The sequence below is a fragment of the Alternaria postmessia genome (assembly GCF_024291825.1).
Source record: "Alternaria postmessia strain BMP 2775 chromosome Unknown scaffold_15, whole genome shotgun sequence".
NCBI classification, from domain to species: domain Eukaryota; kingdom Fungi; phylum Ascomycota; class Dothideomycetes; order Pleosporales; family Pleosporaceae; genus Alternaria; species Alternaria postmessia.
Window position 1 is genome coordinate 1 of NW_026260088.1, and position 19,181 is coordinate 19,181.

General features: G+C 50.9%; 8 protein-coding genes across 8 annotated transcripts; 6 read left to right on the forward strand and 2 right to left on the reverse strand.

Annotated features, from left to right (window-relative positions):
* Positions 1-207: 207 nt before the first annotated feature.
* J4E82_003408 (uncharacterized protein) lies at positions 208-1,371 on the forward strand (the record flags this gene model as incomplete). Its single annotated transcript, XM_051729695.1, has 1 exon — positions 208-1,371. The coding sequence occupies one exon, from the start codon at positions 208-210 to the stop codon at positions 1,369-1,371; it is 1,164 nt and encodes a 387-aa protein (XP_051590369.1).
* Positions 1,372-2,559: 1,188 nt separating this feature from the next.
* Positions 2,560-3,243, forward strand: J4E82_003409 (uncharacterized protein; the record flags this gene model as incomplete). The annotated part of the gene is made up of 2 exons (XM_051729696.1): positions 2,560-2,712; positions 2,791-3,243. The coding sequence occupies 2 exons, from the start codon at positions 2,560-2,562 to the stop codon at positions 3,241-3,243; spliced, it is 606 nt and encodes a 201-aa protein (XP_051590370.1).
* Positions 3,244-4,576: 1,333 nt separating this feature from the next.
* J4E82_003410 (uncharacterized protein) lies at positions 4,577-6,129 on the forward strand (the record flags this gene model as incomplete). Its single annotated transcript, XM_051729697.1, has 2 exons — positions 4,577-5,922; positions 5,970-6,129. The coding sequence occupies 2 exons, from the start codon at positions 4,577-4,579 to the stop codon at positions 6,127-6,129; spliced, it is 1,506 nt and encodes a 501-aa protein (XP_051590371.1).
* A 781-nt stretch (positions 6,130-6,910) lies between these two features.
* Positions 6,911-7,804, forward strand: J4E82_003411 (uncharacterized protein; the record flags this gene model as incomplete). The annotated part of the gene is made up of 1 exon (XM_051729698.1): positions 6,911-7,804. The coding sequence occupies one exon, from the start codon at positions 6,911-6,913 to the stop codon at positions 7,802-7,804; it is 894 nt and encodes a 297-aa protein (XP_051590372.1).
* Positions 7,805-8,107: 303 nt separating this feature from the next.
* J4E82_003412 (uncharacterized protein) lies at positions 8,108-9,359 on the forward strand (the record flags this gene model as incomplete). The annotated part of the gene is made up of 2 exons (XM_051729699.1): positions 8,108-8,879; positions 9,337-9,359. The coding sequence occupies 2 exons, from the start codon at positions 8,108-8,110 to the stop codon at positions 9,357-9,359; spliced, it is 795 nt and encodes a 264-aa protein (XP_051590373.1).
* Positions 9,360-9,430: 71 nt separating this feature from the next.
* Positions 9,431-12,388, reverse strand: J4E82_003413 (uncharacterized protein; the record flags this gene model as incomplete). The annotated part of the gene is made up of 6 exons (XM_051729700.1): positions 9,431-10,411; positions 10,463-10,623; positions 11,090-11,554; positions 11,673-11,877; positions 11,927-12,184; positions 12,383-12,388. The coding sequence occupies 6 exons, from the start codon at positions 12,386-12,388 to the stop codon at positions 9,431-9,433; spliced, it is 2,076 nt and encodes a 691-aa protein (XP_051590374.1).
* Positions 12,389-12,912: 524 nt separating this feature from the next.
* Positions 12,913-15,333, reverse strand: J4E82_003414 (uncharacterized protein; the record flags this gene model as incomplete). Its single annotated transcript, XM_051729701.1, has 7 exons — positions 12,913-12,978; positions 13,030-13,211; positions 13,264-14,370; positions 14,427-14,604; positions 14,653-14,684; positions 14,730-14,934; positions 14,983-15,333. 7 exons carry the CDS (start codon positions 15,331-15,333, stop codon positions 12,913-12,915), a joined length of 2,121 nt encoding a protein of 706 aa, XP_051590375.1.
* Positions 15,334-17,126: 1,793 nt separating this feature from the next.
* J4E82_003415 (uncharacterized protein) lies at positions 17,127-18,886 on the forward strand (the record flags this gene model as incomplete). The annotated part of the gene is made up of 4 exons (XM_051729702.1): positions 17,127-17,464; positions 17,531-17,874; positions 17,921-18,159; positions 18,215-18,886. The coding sequence occupies 4 exons, from the start codon at positions 17,127-17,129 to the stop codon at positions 18,884-18,886; spliced, it is 1,593 nt and encodes a 530-aa protein (XP_051590376.1).
* Between the last annotated feature and the right edge of the window lie 295 nt (positions 18,887-19,181).

The following is a 19,181-nucleotide window of genomic DNA, read 5'->3' on the forward strand; positions in this document are numbered from 1 at the left end:
CAGTCTATGTGTACGGAGTGGCAATTATAGCTACGTTAAGAAAATAAACACGTGTTTTGTGTGGGAGTGCTGAGATTTGTGAGTGATCAACATCCCCGGGTGATCAACATCCCGGTCAGCTAGCTTAGCGCGCCGACACCTGTGCCAAGCCAAGCTGCCCGCCGCGGGACGCTCGTCGTATGTGAAACTTCTACTAGCAGCAATTGCATGTTCAAACTACGACCTTTGTTTGCACAGCCTACGCATAACATTTGGAATACCCACAACATAATCAAGCAGCACTTCTTCACAACCTTCACACGTACAATGTCCGCCGAAAGCCCCACCAAGAAGCTCAAGACCGACGTGCCTGTCATTGGCACGCACAATGGCCACTTCCACGCCGACGAGGCCCTTGCCGTTTCCATGCTCAAGGAGCTGCCCACCTACCGCGATGCCCAACTGGTCCGCACCCGTGACCCTGCCGTCCTCGCCGAGTGCCACACTGTTGTCGACGTAGGCGGCGAGTACGAAGACGACAAGAAGCGCTACGATCACCACCAGCGCGGCTTCGAGGTCGTCTTCCCCGGCCACACCACCAAGCTCTCCTCTGCTGGACTTGTATACATGCACTATGGAAAGGACATCATCACAGCTGTCACTGGTCTGGAGGGCGCTGACCGCGACCTTTTGTACGAGAAGATCTACACCGACTTCATCGAGGCCTTCGACGCCAACGACAACGGCATCAACGTCATTGCGCCCAATGATCTCGACAAGGCGGGACTACAGAAGAAGTTTGAGGACCGCGGCTTCAGCATCGCCAGTGTAGTCAACCGCTACAACTATGGCCCCAAATCACCCACTTCGGACGAGACCAAGACAGCAGAGGCCAAACAAATGGAGGAGGACCAGCGCTTCAACAGAGCCTCTCAGTTCGTTGGGGAGCAGTTCCGCTGGGAGCTCGTCGACCGCGCTCGGTCGTGGCTCCCTGCTCGTCACCAGGTCAAGCAGGCGTACGACGCTCGTCTCCAGTACGATCCCCAGGGACGCATCTTGGTCCTCCCCGAAGGCATGCCATGGGCCGACCATCTCTACAACTTCGAGAAGGAGACTCAACAGCCACAGGGTGTCGCACCCCAGGTTCTATATGTCCTTTTCCCTGAAGACCAGCCCGAGGGCAAGTGGCGTATTCGTGCCGTCAGCAAGGAGAATGGCGGCTTCGAGAACCGCAAGGATCTGCCAGATGCATGGAAGGGTGTTCGTGATGAGCAGCTCGACCAGGTCTCTGGTATCCCAGGTTGTGTCTTTGTCCACGCTGCTGGCTTCATCGGAGGAAACAAGTCGTTCGATGGTGCGCTCGCCATGGCGAAGAAGGCCCTGGAATTGTAGGTAACTGTGAAGGGGTGATATTAACACTTTGGTTTGAGTGTATGGCATAGAGCGACGAAAGCTGCTCTTCACTTTGCACATGCATGGTCGGCGTTATGGCGCTTCATACGAAAAGTTATGATACCAACGATAGACTTGGTTGGAAGAATCATGAAATACATGATCAGCCTTTGGCAGACGGCTTGGTTTGGCGTAATTTCCTTGTGAGGTCTCTTAGATAGGTTTCTTCACCAGCCTTTGGGTCTTCATACTCCTTTGTATCACATCGTTTCGAGAAGCCCATCATAGCGAGCGCGTGAACGTCAACAGTCCAAGCAAACCTCTCGAACTGTTCACCTCGTCATTGACCAGTCATGGTATCGTCAATGCACCAATGGCACGGGCCCATGGAACTTGGGCATGTTTGAAGCCCTCGACGTCGGAGATCATCGTTGCACGCCAATGACAGCCTCGCGCACACGACAGCCGGAAGACCCTGATTATTAGCTTGTTGCGCGAGCCAGATACATAATCAGATCTTCAGTGCAAGCTTCAGGTACCCCACGCCCTGCGTCAAGGCTAGATCAAGTCCACCAACGAGACCTGGCCGATTCGGGTATAAGACGTCATACGGAGAGAGTCGGGATGACTGGCCTAGACGCCGCTGAGGGAAGCACACGACTCGAGCTCGCGGTTGTCAGCGCCTCGATTGTGATTGGTCGGAAAAGTCGAAAGGCGGCTGCCCGTGGCAAGATTTTGTAGATCCGAAAGAGTGACTTCGGATAGAAGGCTCTCGTACGCTCGTTTCATATTGCTTTCCTGTCAACAAATCAAACAACCACGACTCCCTTGCTTTTTCCTTTGTGACAGCGCATTATTTCTTCAGCTTTTCACACCGCACATTATCCCGAGACGGCTTTGCGGAGAATCAGAGAAACAAGGCTCGAGCGGTGAAAAGCGTTGAGCTCTTCCCGCTTTCCCCGACGATCGTTTATCGCCAGCGCACGGCTTGCTTTTCGGCCTTTGCCCACCCATCTCCAAACCTTTTGCACCCTTCACACTCTACAATCCACCCAAAACCCACTCAAAAGCTATCGCAGCCCATCGACCTATACCGTCGAACCACGACTTTCGAATTGCTGCGACACGTAACATTGCAGCGACAACGCACATCACTCGGATCCACATAACCGCGCACACGATCTCACAATGAAGTATTTCCAGCAGACAGTCGACTTCGACTACTCGTGGGAAGAGGTCTCGACGAGCAACTGGCAGAAATATGGCCCTTGGAACGAGAAGACACCGCATGTCATCGCCGTTGATACATTAAGTCGCTCTGTCGACCCTGCGACAGGAATCGTGAGTGACTCCTTCTTTCACATGTCAATTCGGCACGCCCCACCACTATCATCGAGCAAAAAAACTAACACAACACAGCTTCGCACAGAACGTCTCATCACATGTCGGCAATCAGCACCGAAATGGATCCAAAGTATCCTCGGCGCCCAAGACACCTCCATGGTCTATGAGACTTCCTATGTCGACCCCGTTGCCAAGAAGCTCACCCTTTGCTCCATGAACATGACAATGTCCGACCTCCTCAACGTCCGCGAGACCTGCATATACCAGCCTGTCGCATCGTCACCCGACACCAAGACTGCTTTCACCCAGCGCGCTGAAATAACCGCGTTGTGCGGTGGCTGGCAGAAGATCAAGAACAGTATTGAGCAGTTTACTGTTGAGCGCTTCCAGCAGAATGCTGCCAAGGGCAAGGAGGGTTTCGAGATGGTGCTCGAGCGCGCGAGACAGGTGTTCCAGGAGCAAAGGGAGATCCTGGAGCTACGACAGGCGCAGCAGGATAGCAAGATCCTGAAGCAGGCCAAGATCTGAGAGGATTCGACAAAATCCCGCATCGTGGTCCTCAATATCCTCCAGTTAACGGACAGCCCGCAAGTGCTGCGAGCCTACCCGTTCAACATTACCATACGGTCCTTCGGTTATCCCCGCTCGATCTATTCCCATCCATCTCGACTCCTTTACGTCCTTTCGTTTTCTTCTTACAAGCGTTCGCGTTTACTGGGTGGGATATCTTTCTTCAAAAGTCACTTTAACGGCGTTGTCAAAAGCATGGGAAAGGCGCGGATACCCTTTACTTCGCATATTAGACGCCATGATGCATCCCATACACGATAGAGACGAACTATATAAGCATTATTAGAGTATCTGAATCATCAAGAAGAATATTGCTACTTCGATATTCTTACCACTACTTTTGGCCCTTCATTCTGTGAGTGATAGGAGGTTTCGTTTACTTGTAAATGAACTGCATGTATCTGTCTCACACGTTCACCGATGGTCAGGAACCTCATCTTATAGATGTCTTCTCTCAACTTCCAATACATCGCAGCAAACATGGAATGCCCACCCACGCAACAACGTATATCTAACATCAATGTCCGCCGTACTTAAAACCTCTTTCTAATGTGAATGCCAGAATTGCCTGTTGGCTTACGCCCATCATACCCAGATGGCACAATACCCCCATGTAGCCTTTGGCAATCTATTGGCGTCCTCGACGACGTATCTGATCCTCGTGCTGGAGCCAGTTCCAATCAGATTTTACTCACATTGTTTATTCACTGTGGGCGAGGTTGACTGCCTTGGGCCACTCAGTCTCTTATAGCTCGTTTTCCTAGCTAAGCACAGGCTCTCGGGCTATCTATCGTAGCTGTAGACGTCTGAACACTCGATCTAGATGTTCTTACGGTAGATTTGGTGCAAACATCTAGCGGCACTTTGATCCTTTTCAGCTGCCTTAGGCAACACTTCTTCGACAGTATGGACATTGTCGGAGGCGTGAAGCGCTTCAATGGGCTCTAGAACATCATCCGCGGGCACTCCTCGATGTCGAAGCAACGCATCCTGGAGTTTGATCCACTCGAAATAGTGGAGAGGATGATGATGCAATCTCATGTGCGAGTGACAAGGTGGGATGCTGCTGCGGGGAAGTTGCGAGCGGCAGCTTATCTCCGAGCGGCACTCTCAGCACTCAACACATGGTTCGATGATTCATGTCCAGCCGAAATATTCAAAAGCATCGAGGAGTCATTAAGCGGTTCCACAACACGCGAAATCACACCGTAGTGGTCTCAAACTACAGTGCTTCCCGCGCTGATATTCCAGTCCTGCCTGAGCCAAGTTCCACATACACACTTACATCGACATGAAGCAAGTGGATTCAGAGGGCTCTGGAATGGGTGGCGCATCTGGCGTCACTCTTCCAGAAACATCAGCTGTACTCAATGTAGAAGAATACGCCTCTAAACCACAAAGCCACGGCCGTACAGGATTCCCAAAACAGGATGGACAGTCACTTTCGTATTGGCTACAGCAAGTTCGATGCGATCCGCTACTAGACCACCGCACAACGGATGAACTACCTCACGAAGCTGATACGGTCATCATTGGTTCTGGCATTACGGGAACACTAGTCGCAAAGCAGCATTTGGAGACATTTCCTGGCAAGAGTGTCGTCGTCCTCGAGGCACGGGAGTTCTGCTCCGGTGCGACAGGTCGTAACGCGGGTCATTGTAAACCTGATCAGTGGCGACATTATGAGAAATTTGCCCAAGCGTATGGACAAGACCAAGCCCTCAAAATCATGGACAATGAGCAAGCCACATGGAGAGCGTTGGTAGCGTACGTCAAAGAGAATAATGTGGCATGCGATCTCTGGATTGGAGAGACCCTAGACGTTCCCCTTGATGACGAAGTCGCGAAGATAGCCAGAGAAGTCTTCGAGAGGTATGTTGAAGCTGGTGGGAAGGTCGAGCACATCGAAGCTATCCACGATCCTATTGAAGCAGCAAAAAAGTCCCGAATCAAGAGTGCGAAAGCATGTTACGCATGGCAGGCGTCAACTTTGCAACCGTGGAAGTTGACGGCGCACATCATGCGCGACAATATCACCAAGGGCGTCAACCTCCAAACCCGCACTACTGCTAAGTCGGTCTCCAGCGGAACGGGGTCCAGAAAATGGGTGGTTCACACGGAGCGAGGTGACATCGCATGTGACACGATTGTGCACGCTACAAACGCCTATAGTGCAGCCCTCGAGCCATCACTTCGCGGTATGATCACACCTAAACCGCATATGTGCAACAGGGTCGTACCACCACAAGCCTTGAGCGGATCCAAAGCTATTGGGAACTCATATGGCGTTCTGCTACCGGATGGTGCATTGTTCAGTATCAACCCGCGCTCGTCTTCTGATGGTAATATCATGTTTGGCGGCTCCAACCCAGGGCAAAAGGAGCTTGATGCGTGGGTTGAGCAGAACCCAGAAAACTGCACCAACGACGGAATCGCAAACCTGGAGAGTGTGACAAAGCATGTCAAGAAGTTTGCAGAGGCAGAATTCGAAGGCTGGAATACCACCCCGACAGGCCCAGGGGAAGGGTTCGAGTACAGTTGGAGCGGTATCATTGGGCTGAGCGCGGACGGTGTACCATTCGTCGGAGAAATACCCGGAAAGCCTGGACAATATATCTGTGCCGGCCACCACGGGCAGTAAGTTCAATAGCTTGGTAGGGAGTGCAAGGCTAACACCCGGACAGTGGTATGGCGCGAATCTTCACAGCAGCGCCTGGCTTGGTGAAGCTCATGAATGGTGAAGAATGGGGTGCAACGGAGTTGCCAGAGGTGTACCAGATGACGCCTGGAAGACTGGCGAAACTGACGAGTATGGATCCCGCACCTGCCATTGCGGTCATATGAGAAAAGGAATTTGTGGTTCCAAAGGTGTCAGTCAGTAGTACGCGCGCGAGCTATATCATGACTCGCGCACGCAGAACTCTTTCTGCTTTCTTTCGCTCAAGCTACCAAAAATAGCATGTTGAACCACGAGACACAAGCAGCGCACAACTCCCGTAGCCATCTCCGGAACGCTTGCGCGACCACAATTTCAACCCCATGGCCTACATTGGTTCACCAGCGTAAGAGGCGGTGAACTGTGACAATCGGAACCGTGAAATGGCATCCCGCAATCCACACTTTTTCTCTGTACTTTCCTAACACAGTAAATATTCATCTCCCCTTCTGTTCGCCCTCGCATTAGATCGTGGTAGCGAGTCCGCAGCGGTAATTTGCCTGGTGTTGTGCCGCTTCGAGCTATTGGTTTGGGTGTTGTGGAGATTTGACACGGCGGTGTTGTGCTAGGTAGTTGTTGGTGGTGGCGGAAGAATAGGCAATATAACGACAGGGTCGAGCATGTTCGTACGACGATGAGCGCATGGTTCTGAGTAGGAATATCTCTTTATCATTTTTGCAGCCCTGTCTTTGCACTGGCAACAAACGTTCTGACTGCGATGATGGTTCGCGGAAGGTGCGGGGTTCTCTCGGGCCGACATCGTTGCGGCTGCGGGCAGGAGTGGTTGTCTCTACGGACTATATATGTCCGCTCATACAAGCCTCAAATGACATTCAGGGTATAAAACATCGTGAAGACACTAGTTGAACCTCGAATTCGCGCGGACACATATACGAGCAGGATCACGTCATGTCTACCCTGGGAAACAATATCAGTCGGACGCTTGATGTCCTACTTCCAAAGATACGGTCCCGCCGTCAAGAGTCGTCAGAACCTATCGTACTTGGTATCACAGGCCTACAAGGTTCAGGCAAATCGACATGGGCATCGGAGCTTGTCAAGATCCTGTCACAGGATCACGGTCTCTATACGATAACTGTTTCGTTGGACGACTTCTACAAAACCCATGATGAGCTAGTAGCACAACGGGATCGTGATCCCAACAACAAGCTTTACCGTACTCGTGGACAGCCTGGTACACACGACGAGCAGCTAGCCCGAGAGTTCTTCACCGATTTGAAGAAATACAACGGGAGAGGCAGCCTCAAGATCCCGAGCTTCGATAAGAGCAAGTACAATGGCGAAGGCGACAGAGCGCCCCAATCAGAATGGACGACAATCTTGCAAAAACCGGATGTTGTCGTCTTTGAAGGGTGGTGCGTGGGCTTCCAGCCCGTTCCACAGTCTTTCATAGAAGAAAGATATACGCTGGCAAAAGCCGGGAAGCTCACAGTCAATACCCCTGCGAATCACCAACTTCCGCATTTGTTCGAGGTGAACGAGAATCTCGAGCGCTACTGTGATGCATTTATGGGACCCAAGCAATTTGATTTCTTCATCCATATTGATACGGACGACCTGAGAAATGTGTACATATGGCGTCTGCAGCAAGAGCATAAGATGATTGAGGCGAAAGGATCAGGAATGTCAGATGAGCAGGTTCGTGCGTTCATCGATGGTTATATGCCGAGCTATGAGATATACCTGGAGCGGCTGCGCGAAGGATTGTTTGACGACAGAAGTAGGATGGTGAGGGTGGTACTGAATAGAGAAAGAGGAGTCGAGAGAATTGAGGAGCTGTGATGAAGCAAGTGTCTTCTTTACTGAGCTCCGATCGCGTTGGGACGATAGCAAAGGCGCGCAATGAAGAGAAACGACAGACTAGCGAGTGGGGGATAATGAGCCGCATTTGTAACAATGACAAAACTACATTTGCTACCTGTCGTTTCAAAGCTTGCGCTATGCCTAGCACACTGACTTTCGTATTCGCCTTCACCTTCACTGCGCGTATATCCATGTCTCGGTCAAGGTCTCTACGACACAAGATCATTTGCCATATGGTCTTCTCCACCTGAGATTCCTTCAAGTTCTTCTCCGCATTTAGTTATGTCTTTCCCAGCAAACCATTATCAGATCCTTGGTGTAGACGTCCAAGCTGACGACGCTGCGATTAAGAAAGCCTACAAGAAGCTTGCGCTGGAGAACCACCCCGACAAAACTTTGCACCTATCAGCAGCACTAGTCGAGAGGCGGACAAAGATATTCAAGCTAGCGACTACAGCTTACGAGATCCTACTCGACCCTATACAGCGAGCGAAACACGACAAGACTCTAGCGCAGTCAGTGAGGCCTTCATATACGAAAGCAGAACAACCTTTCCACCGACCGGGTACAGGAGGTACGGGACCCTTTCAGCACCAGTATCAGCAACCTCCAAACCCCCCAAAACCTCCCGATCCTTTCCGGCCCCCAAAGTTCCATCCTTTCGGTGCACCACCGCCAAATACCTCAGCACCACAACCCCCAAGAAGACACCCCTTCACATCTGGCACTCCCCCCGGACCTATAGGCACCACACCATCTCGCTGGTTCTATGCGCCCGTCTCGGAAAATCCCATTCGCACGAACCTTTCCTTCTTAAACCACGCTGGTTGGCACTTCAGAATTGAAGTGTCCAAAAAGTACAAATGGATACTCCGGCCTGTTTTGCCCCTCCTGAATGCCGACACAGAAGGCGACATCATGGTAAGAATATCCGTACAACGTAACACCTACTCCGCCACTGTCAACGCTCTGAAAGATGTCGTTATAGACGTCAAAGCCACACCCGGGAACAAGAGTACGGCATTGAGTTCCGTCTTCAAGGAAACCAGACAGGGTATAGAACTTTGTGTAACAATCGGAACCCTGCCTGTCACTGCCACTGCCCCACTTCCACCGATGCCAGCATGGAGTTGGTCCTTTGATGTTGATTTAGGTTTCTTGATACCGTTTTACAAGGAACTGCGGGTTAGCCATCTCATGTTTTACCCCCATTACCCTTCACATGCTGTAGGGAAGGATGGGGCAGTGCCGGCGAAAGAGCCGTTTCCTATGGGGTCGCCTCAGGCTGAATTGGTGAGTTTGTTTGAGGGGATACAGTTTGTGGCGATGTCCAAGGGATTCTATTGTGAAGAAGTGGGGTGGGCAGGAAGGAAACGTTGGCGGCTTGCTGCTGTGGGCTCCGTATGAGATATACAACAGAAATGCTGTATTGGAGATACAGTACTGGCGCTGTCGCGGTCAGCATAGAAAAGGTCGTCTTTGATTCAAAGACAGGATGTGAATTCGTGCAGTCCGCCTGTTGGTAACCATGTAATCGTTCTTGATTCTATACTCTATGAAATCAGGCCGCTCAAACGCCTTGAATGCAAACGACCCAGGGATAGCCTATAACACACCAGGAATAGGGCCCTTCTTTTCGTTCGAGCCCAGCTCTTCCTCGTTCCACCCACTCTCAGCACCGACCTTGCGTCCACCCTCCTCTCTCTTGACCCTGCACCAAAGGCTGATGTCCTTGTCCCAGATGAACTGCCACAAAACGTACACCCAGCTCTTGTGTTGTGGCAAGTCTTTGTAGAAGTCGTGCGCGATGCGGTTCAAGGTGTGTAGGCGCGTCCAAGGGATGGCAGGGAAGTCGTGGTGCTCGTTGTGCAGGCCAACGTTGTAGGTGAAGAAATTCAGAGGTCCGTAGTACGAGTATGTTTCCGGGAGCGGAATCTTGTTGGCGGGATTCGCAGCGTCTTTGTTGGGCTTCTCGAAAACGTAATGTTCGGCGATGAAGTGGCCGGCGCAGGGGTGGAGAGAGCCGGCGAGGAAGCTGCTCATGATCAAGTATCCCAAGGCCCTTCCTCCTGCGAATCGAACGAGTGCGTAATCGAAGGCTAGCTGTACGACGACGTTGAAGAGGTGGATCTTGGTCATTGGCAGGGCGTAGACGAACATGGGTCGCAGGGCGTAGAAGAGGATCTGGAAGGTCGCGAAGAAAGCCTTGCCGGCGACCGAGTCGAGGAAGATGGCTTCAAAGGCGGTGGGCAGATCTGTGTCGAGACCATTAACACCCAGCGACTTGTGGTGTGTCAGGTGGTAGGGCCTGAACGAGGCGCTGTACGGGATGCCAATTGGCAGGTTCGCAAAGACGGCGAAGACCCTGTTTGCCAATGGCGATCGGAAGGCCAGATTGTGTGAGATCTCGTGGATGGCGAGAAAGAGATTCTGGTTGGCCGTAGCACCAATGACGTATGCGGTGAGGAAGAAGGGCCATGATACAACGGGTGTATTGCGCAGAGCGTATGCACATAGGACTTGGATAGATACGACGAACAGGACAACGTATTTGGTAAGAGGCTCAGGGCCACAGAGCTTCGTCACCTGCGTTGAATGAGCATGTGATTGATTGAATTAATTTGGCATCGATGATACCTCTGGGTGTGCCTTGATGATAGCCATGCGCCGTGTTCTGTGCGGCTCCTCGGTGTATGTCCAGAAAAAGTGGTCGTGTTCATTCTCGACCATTGGCTCTTCCTGCTTCTCTGCCCTGACCGTGAAACCTCGGGGCACAGGCTCCTTGGACGGCACCGTCGCTGTAGAGACTGAAGACCGCATATTGGGCAGTCGTGGGAAACAATTGCAGAAAGTGTGTGGGTGGAAAGAGCGGAGGGGTTGAGCTCTGAGAGTTTGTGGAGTACTTGACCCTGAGCTCGGCGCTAGTCGGAGGCGGTGGGGCCATCTCGTCCCATGGTTGGCTGATAACCACGTTCCGCTCGCCACCCCGCTAGCGCAGGAACGTTGGGCCCGTCTTCTAGAACGCTTCCGTTGACGCGTTTTTACTCACTTCAATTCTACATGCCGGACACTATGATAACTATTTCGCATATCAAGCTACTCCAGTACTCATTCTTCGCGACCTCACCATCTACGGATTAGGGCAGTTTTTCTCTAGTCAACCAGTCCTACTCAAAACACGCGTTATAAAGTACGCCATTACAGTGCCATTCTATTTCAGTATCACATACAATATACTAGTAAAGGATTATGATATTTTGCTACCTTTCACGTCACTCCTAATCTCCCTCCCAATGCCTTTCCAGTTCCCCACTTCGTCATCGCTCCTCTTCCTCCTTGTGAAGCTTGACTGCCTAACCTCCACAAACCAAACAATACCCCAGTAAACAACCGATAAAGATACGAGAAGCCATGCTAGCCACACGATCAAAAGTACGGATGTACCTTGAACGACGTCCGTGCCAGCGACGTCGACGATCTCGCCAGCCAGTAGAAAGACGCCAGAAATAACTACCGTCAGCAAGATGGCGGCGACAAAGGCGAATGCGCTCGCAAGGACTGGCCAAAACATGTTGAAGTAGGCGAGGAGTTTCGAGTGTGGGAAGAAGATGGCAGGAATAGCAGAGACGGCGGAGAACCCAGCACCGACAAGCGAGATGAGTAAGGAAGCAAAGATCGCTTGTCGCACGCCGGCCAGTATGGTGACCATGGTATTGAGGAGCGTAGAAACTAGGAATATTGGGGATAATGAGTCTCTAGATCCAACAGCAGGCGTTGTCAGTGTCGACAGGCCTACGAACGTCCGGTCAGCTGAGGCACGACCACATTGCAGATTTGGTTCACTTACGATCGCTGGCTGTGCTGTAGCTTTCACATCGTTCTACAATGACGACGTCAGAAGCGTCGTCTGGAGAGTTCGAAATGGACCCAGAGCACACTGTCCTTAGATGAAGATAGTAGACGTCTGCGAGCGCTTCTTCATTTACACCTTCCGATCGCGTTGATGGCGCGTCTGGCTGTCTGCCTTCTTGGGTAACCGCAGAGCTGTTCAGCTGCTTTCCGTAAGCACTTGACCTCCTCAATGTTTAGCTAAATACCTACAGCCACCATGTACTGCCCACCGAAAGTGTGTTCGTCGCTTCCTGCGAGCACCAGCACCAGCGTAAGCACGAAGCTCGCAACAGCAAATGCGATTGGGAAGAAGGCAGAGAAGCGATACTTCATCAACACCCTCTTCGGCGTCTTGGGAGGCGCAGGTAGAGCCTTGTCGGTGGACTTTCGCAAATCTCCAAGATCAGGCTCGATTGCAATTTCTTTCTCCAAGTAAAAGGTCCCTTCTATGTGATCCATTCTTTCCGTCTAGAGGTAGTGTGGCGGACAGGCGCTAGGAGTAAGACCGACAGTATTGACGGTTGTCAATACATAAGAATAGGTGTGTGCTGTCCATAACAGGAGACATATAGGCGAGTCAGAGGAAACATAAGTAGATCGCTTGGACATGTGCGCAGTATGACGCAACTGCTTCCGCTATCGCGTAACCCAATCTCGATGTTTGACCTGCATGGATGCACGTGGTAGGCTTGTTGCATGATTATAGTGTTGCATGACGGACCTGCTATATTCTGTCGCGGATACGGCACTTGCAGCCTCGTGTGTGGACAAACCGGTGGTTTCAAACATCATTTTAGTTGCCGGATCGAGATTGATGTGCGGATTTGGCGATCGACGTTCCTGTTTCGTCGCTGCGAGACATGGCCCAAGCGTCGCATTGGTGAGCGTCCGAGGATATCAACCGGCTCCAAGTGCATTGGATTCGGATTGGTTCGTCAACATCTGGAAAACTCGAACTTGTTCGTTGTGGGTGTTGAGCCGATTTAGGAGCGGTCAGATTGTTTGCACATGTGAGGTCGCGGTTTGCGCAGAAACGAGAAGCGCTTCACTAGTGCAACTGAAACACTATACCGACGATCGCAGCTTCTCAGCATCTTAGTGAGTAATTTGGAGTTGCTCATTGGCGCTTGTCAAATTTTCCCAGCCGTCCACTATAGACGAAGACTTGATACGGACTATGGCTAGCTACCCTGCTACTAGAAAAGCGAGCGTGGTGGATATTCACCGTAAGGCTGCGTCTGAATATCGGAAAACACATCATTCTGATAGTAAGTCAGTCTTGAAGTTTTTAAAAAAAAGCAAGACAAACTTACCCAGTCAAAAGGTAAGTTAGGCTGGTCTAAATCCATGGGCATATAGCCAAAGTCGAACGGATGTCCGAAAGCACCATTGCCCATACCAAAAGGAACTGGCGCGGTAACAGCAGATCCAGGGTCGCTGAAGTCGAAAGATGGTGCTGGAGAAGTAATGTTGAGCTGTGCACAAGAGACAGTAGCTGTTCGATCAAATCAATTTACATGAACAGAGAGTGGAGCAAATAAACTTACTCTGTGCAGAGTCCGCAACCTGTTCCTTCGTATTGCACGCTCTAGAGAGGACAAGTTTTACGGCTGTGGCTACCTTACGCGCCTCTTGAGACCTCTTACTGGCTCTAGACCAAATGCGGTACGCAGACCGCAATGATGCTACAATTTCCTCGCGTGTAGGAGGTGCATGATCTAGTCTCATCTCGCTTTGCGTGGACTCAGGGGCCTGTAGAACAGGAGGGATGGGGTCTGCGTCTAGTTCGAGGACTAGGACAGTAGTCGCGAGAAGAAAGTCTTGTGCAACGACCGAAGACATGTACCAACTCACGGTAGAAAGCCGCCACCCTGGAGTAAACAATTTGCCTCCTGGTTGAACCTCGGCATCAATCTTGTTCTGGAAGTCAAGCATTTCTATGGAGGCATTTAGACATACTCTTCGAGAGTATGTATATCTGGCATCTGTTCGTCCGAGTACAAGGTAAGGTCTGTGCAACATAAGCTCAGCTTTCAGGAACGCCAAGTCTAAATACAAGTGGCGCATAGAGGTTGGTGACAGAGCGCTACCAAAATCCTCGACGGTGCTGGCTATGGAGGATTGTGGTACCCCATCGAAGACTCGTCTTAGAGCAATATCGATATCGTTGATCTCTCGGTATGGTGGCTGAGAAGTAGTATTGACTAGGTCCAAGATTCGTGCCTGGAGATGCCGCACTCTTGTGAGAATGATGGAGTAGAGCAGCTGCGTCAACTCAGTTTCTGGCCTTGACGGTGGCAGTTCTAGCATGTCTTCGTGGAGGTCGTCTTCGTCCAGGTTGCGAGGCTCTTGAGTGTCGTACATGAATGGCATGATCATTCTCGGCAATCCGGCCTGAGCAGAAGTAATGAGATCGAGTGACATGACTACAAGCCACTTGCGACGTCGCAGCTCGCCTCTATAAGGTGATATGTTCGGGAATCTCGATGGATCTCTGTGGTAACCCATGCGGAAACAAAGGCGTACGATCATACCTACAAGCATGTATACGCTGAATTGGCTGTCTACTGAGCGAACGAACTCTGTACCAAAATAGAGCAGAAATGCCTCGATCGTATATGGTGGGGTCTTGGTATAGTTCGCGAGGATCATGCCTGAGAATCAACGTGTCAGTCATATTCACGTGCAGCTCGTACGGTTTACCACCTACATTGTACAGCCTTTTCGCGGTAAAAGTTCATGCGCACTGAATCAGTAGCTAGATCGGAACTACTGGGTTGAGAAGCGTCCATTGCGGCTTGGAACCGAAAGCCGAGCGCGAACGCGGCATATAGCACGCCCAACCACATGGTGGGGGCTTCGAATGGCCGTATCCAGAGCTCGTTGTACTGTACTCTTATTAGTATTTCGTGAATATAAGTCGTCTTTTGTCTCACCCGCTTGAGAAAGGTTGGTTTGTGTATCAAGGCTAGAGGCGTTAGTTGGTGACTTATAAGCGGAGTAACGAGCTTACTCGGGTGTGTTTCCATTGATACGAAGAACGTATTCACGAAGCGATCTGCTTCTGATCGCGGAGGGAGAGCGGCGAGTAGTTCTTCTTTGGTCGCATGCGGATAACGTCCAAACAGCAGCTCTGGTCCCGGTACATCATCCAGTACTTCATCTCTAGGAATGGTTGACGTGGGGATTTGATCAAGGTGTTCGCGCAACTCTGAGATCTGGGATGGCGTTAGGGAAGTAAGAGTCACTGCTTGAGGATCACCTACACTATCAAGAATGCTTGTCCAATGACCCCCGTTAGTGTAACTTGTGGTGTCGCCGCTGATCCTCACGCGATCCGGAGTTCCAGGAAGTTCAGGGTTTGTTTGTTCGTCATGATGCTGCTCCTGTGCTGGACTAGACAGCACGGGATTAACAAGATCAGCTGCGTTGCCGCCGATAAGATTGGTGACAAGCTTCTCGAGTTGATCAATCCTGTCATGAACGCTGGTAGGGACTTTGGGTTCTCTTGGCGTCGGGGTGCTACGAACATATGTGCACGACAATGAGAGTCCGCGATCGACGCATGTCTTGCATGGTTGTTGCCGGTCACATTTCAACCTCCAGTGTATTAGCATGCGATTCCTTAGGGCAGGTAGGCCAAGTTTCGAAGCCGCTCACTTTCGTCGACGACAGAGGGTGCAGCTCAAGATAGGCTTGTCTCTTCGCCGGCTGGGAGGTACAACTCTCGACGTCTGGCCATCTGCGCTCATGTTTAGCAGTGATTCTGCGACAAGTCAAAACGGCTGCGTTGAGTAAGAGCTGCTCAAGTCTTGGTGTGGCTAAACACGCGTTCGGGGTTGACCGTCAATGTCGGCCATCAATGTTGCCCGATACCGAGGCTAACCGCTTCGGCCGAACGCCCCCCGCATTCGCTTGCAGCTACCTTGCACGATAATTCAAACTCTCTGGTACGGTCCCGACCCTCCACTCTCTATCTAGGTAATGCAAGGTTCCTGTGTCCTCCTCGCACAAAGGCTCGAGCTCTCCCACCGACTTGGCTATCGCTTACGCCCTCAGTCATGTCCTCATCATGTACACAGACAAATTACTCGGCCCAAAATTCCACTTCTAGATCAATTCGCCAGAAGTTGTGATGCAGACCAGCCGCCTAGTAACTACGTCGCGACTCGGTCACAACATGCAATAGGTCTATATGCTCAATAAAATTTGGGGGCACGTTCGGGAAAAAGAAGAGTAGACAGAGAGACCTGGATTCAATCGAGTTAATCATTCAGTGTTGTGGCGTGGAAAACATATTTTCAAGATCTCGAAGCCTTCCAACGACTCGGAGGTTGAACATGGATAGGTAATAGGAGAGAGGAGTCGCTCCAGCACGAACTTATCTGCGTGTGAGGAGGAGGACAGAAGGCTTGTAATCGAAGACTACTGTACCGTGATTCGTGGCTTAGGCCAACTCGACTATGGTAATGAGACAGACGTGTTCGTATGTGCTGTTGCACAAGTCGTCAGGAGCTGGAGAAGAGGCAAGGTAAGTTGATCTGTCTGCGTACTAACGTCGTGTCGATCAGTTGTCTCTCGAACGGAATACAGTGCAGTACCCGGAGAAGAAGCCAGACAGATTGCGGGCTTACATCTATTCGCTCTCTCCGGTCGAAAGACAGGTCGGACCGAGATCATGTTCCATGGTGTATTGGCCGCTGCAGCAATACACTCGGTGTTGTTTGACCAAGGAGAGTATCAAACTGTAGAGAGCAGAATATAGTAGGAATATGAGGTGCTGTGCTTAACACGCTGTTGATTTGCTAAAAAAGGCTAGCTCCACATGACGACACATAGAGCGCAGAATCTCCAGTTGTAAGGACTGACACAAGCCGTATGCATCAACACGACCACAACAGCTAGGGACACAAGGTACAGTGAGAATCACGCAGAAAAGTTTTGCACAGTCATTACCGATTGCACGTCGTTGTGATGTGACCCTTTCACCACCAGCTTCTCAGAATGCCATTCGACCAATGTTGAATCCGGCACTTGCGCGATTCTCCTTTAAGCACTTTATGACTCTGGAATGTAAGCTGCCTTCGGCATCAGTAATTAAGGTTCTTGTAAATTGTATGTTGGCCTTGTCGGGCGCTGAGAGCAGGATCAACGATGCGAACATTCCATATCCTACTGGACAGCCCTCGCAGTCTGTTCGGTGAATGGCTCCATTTCGGGAGTATCCATACAACAAACCGAAGACTATGCATCTGCATCCCGCATAAGATAACGTGGGTAGGCTAAGCGACATGCCACCTTGCATCGAGGCGACCGATCCTGGCACACTTGATCTTCCATTTAAACCCCGCGTAAGAGCTCGCAAACTACCCAACAGCCATACCATCTCCCAAACCCCATAATCGCCATCATGGCACTCATGTCTTTCCCAAGTCTTTTGGTGACTTTGGTCATGTTCAGCATACTGTATGCGTTCCGTTTGTACTCAAGAACAAGAGACGCACGACCCCTGCCCCCGGGACCGAAAGGCCTTCCATTCATCGGGAATATAAACGATATGCCTAAGCCCGGTGTGCTTGAGTGTCATCATTGGTCGCAGCTCAAGAAGACATATGGCCCTATTAGTTCCATCACCGTGCTAGGACAAACGTTCATCATCATCAACGACGCCGAAATTGCTGTCGAGCTGCTGCGCGACCGTTCAGCAATCTACTCCTCAAGACCAATGCAGACATTCAGTTGTGAGATGTAAGTGATAAGCCCGTATTAGGGTGTCTAGGTAAATGACTCAGCGTTTGCTGATCGAGCGATCAGGGTTGGTTGGCGACATGCGACCGCTATGGCTCCGAACGACGCGGAATGGAAACTTCAGCGTAAGAACATTACGAAGATAGTGAGCACAAACACGTCAGTATCAGTAGTTGATCGCGTTCAAGAGATGGAAGCCGCGCGTTTCTTGCTCAACCTTCTTGATTCACCCGACAAGCTTTTCGACCATATAAAAAAAGAGGCTGGCAGTGTCATCCTGAAGATCACGTACGGCTATACTACCATACCGAAAGGCAATGACCCCTTCGTCGATCTAGCTGGTAAGACCATGGAGCAGTTCGCTGATGCTACAGTTCCCGGAAGATGGTCTGTGGATATGTTCCCGTTCTGTGAGTATCACCCCTCGGCGGTGGAACCATTTCTGACCCTGAAAAGTGCGATACCTACCAGAGTGGCTACCAGGAATGGAGTTCAAGCGCACGGCCAGAGAGATGGCGACGCAGCTCCGACAGTGTACTAACCAGCCTTACGAATTCGTCAAGAAGCAAATGAGCGAGAAGAGACACTCGCCATCATTCTTATCGCAAGCAATCGAAGGCACATCCTTGGATGCCGAGATGGAGTTCATCCATAAATGGACGGCACTGACGCTGTACACAGGTGGCGCTGACACTGTAAGTGTCGCATACGAGCGAACTCGCTGAATGAACTTTACTCATTCTTTGCCAGACCGTTTCCGCAATAATGACATTTTTCCTTGCCATGAGCATCTTCCCGGGAGTTCAGAAGAAGGCTCAAGAAGAGTTAGATCGCGTCATTGGCGAAGAACGACTTCCCGGCAGTAAAGACCGGGAGAGCCTTCCTTACATCTACGCCTTGATGAAAGAGACGCATCGCTGGCACCTTGTCTTGCCTATGTGTCTTCCGCATTGCAGCACGGAAGAGGACACTTGCCGCGGATATCGCATTCCGAAGGGTTCCATCCTTCTGGCTAACAACTGGCTTTTCACCCATGACCCTGAGGTCTACCCCGACCCAATGGTCTTCAGACCGGAACGCTTTCTCGAAACACCAACCCACAAAAGTGAGCCTGATCCAAGAAACTTCATCTTCGGTTACGGCCGACGTATATGCCCGGGTCGATATGTTGCAGATAACGCCCTCTTCATCACTATCGCGCAAACTCTCGCTGTTTTCAATGTCACAAAGTCTGTTGACGAGAACGGTCGAATCGTGGAGCCAGAAATTAAGTTCGAGCCGGGTGCGATCAGTCATCCGGTGCCGTTCTGCTGTTCAATCAAGCCGCGATCGGATGCACACGAGCAGTTGATCAAGGCTTCGGAGCAACTATATCCATGGGAAGAGAGTGATTCCAAAGAGCTAGAAAGCATCAAGTGGTAGTAAAAAGACAGACGCCTTTTGGTAGTTCTTGACGAACACAATGGACTTCCTAGTCCTTCGTGTACTACTCGAATGTGGACGGCGTGATGCATGGGATAACAATCAGGTGTACCAGGACATCAGAGCGTCTCTGGTGCATAAGCTAGGACGTTCGCGATGTATATAGAGAATTTGCTAGCCATCATGAGCTTTGTAGTATGTACTACCTACCTGTTTATCGACCAGCCGGACCATCCTCATAATATAGCGTCAAATTCTTGGCTAATGTACGGATTTTATAACAGGTGCTTCCATA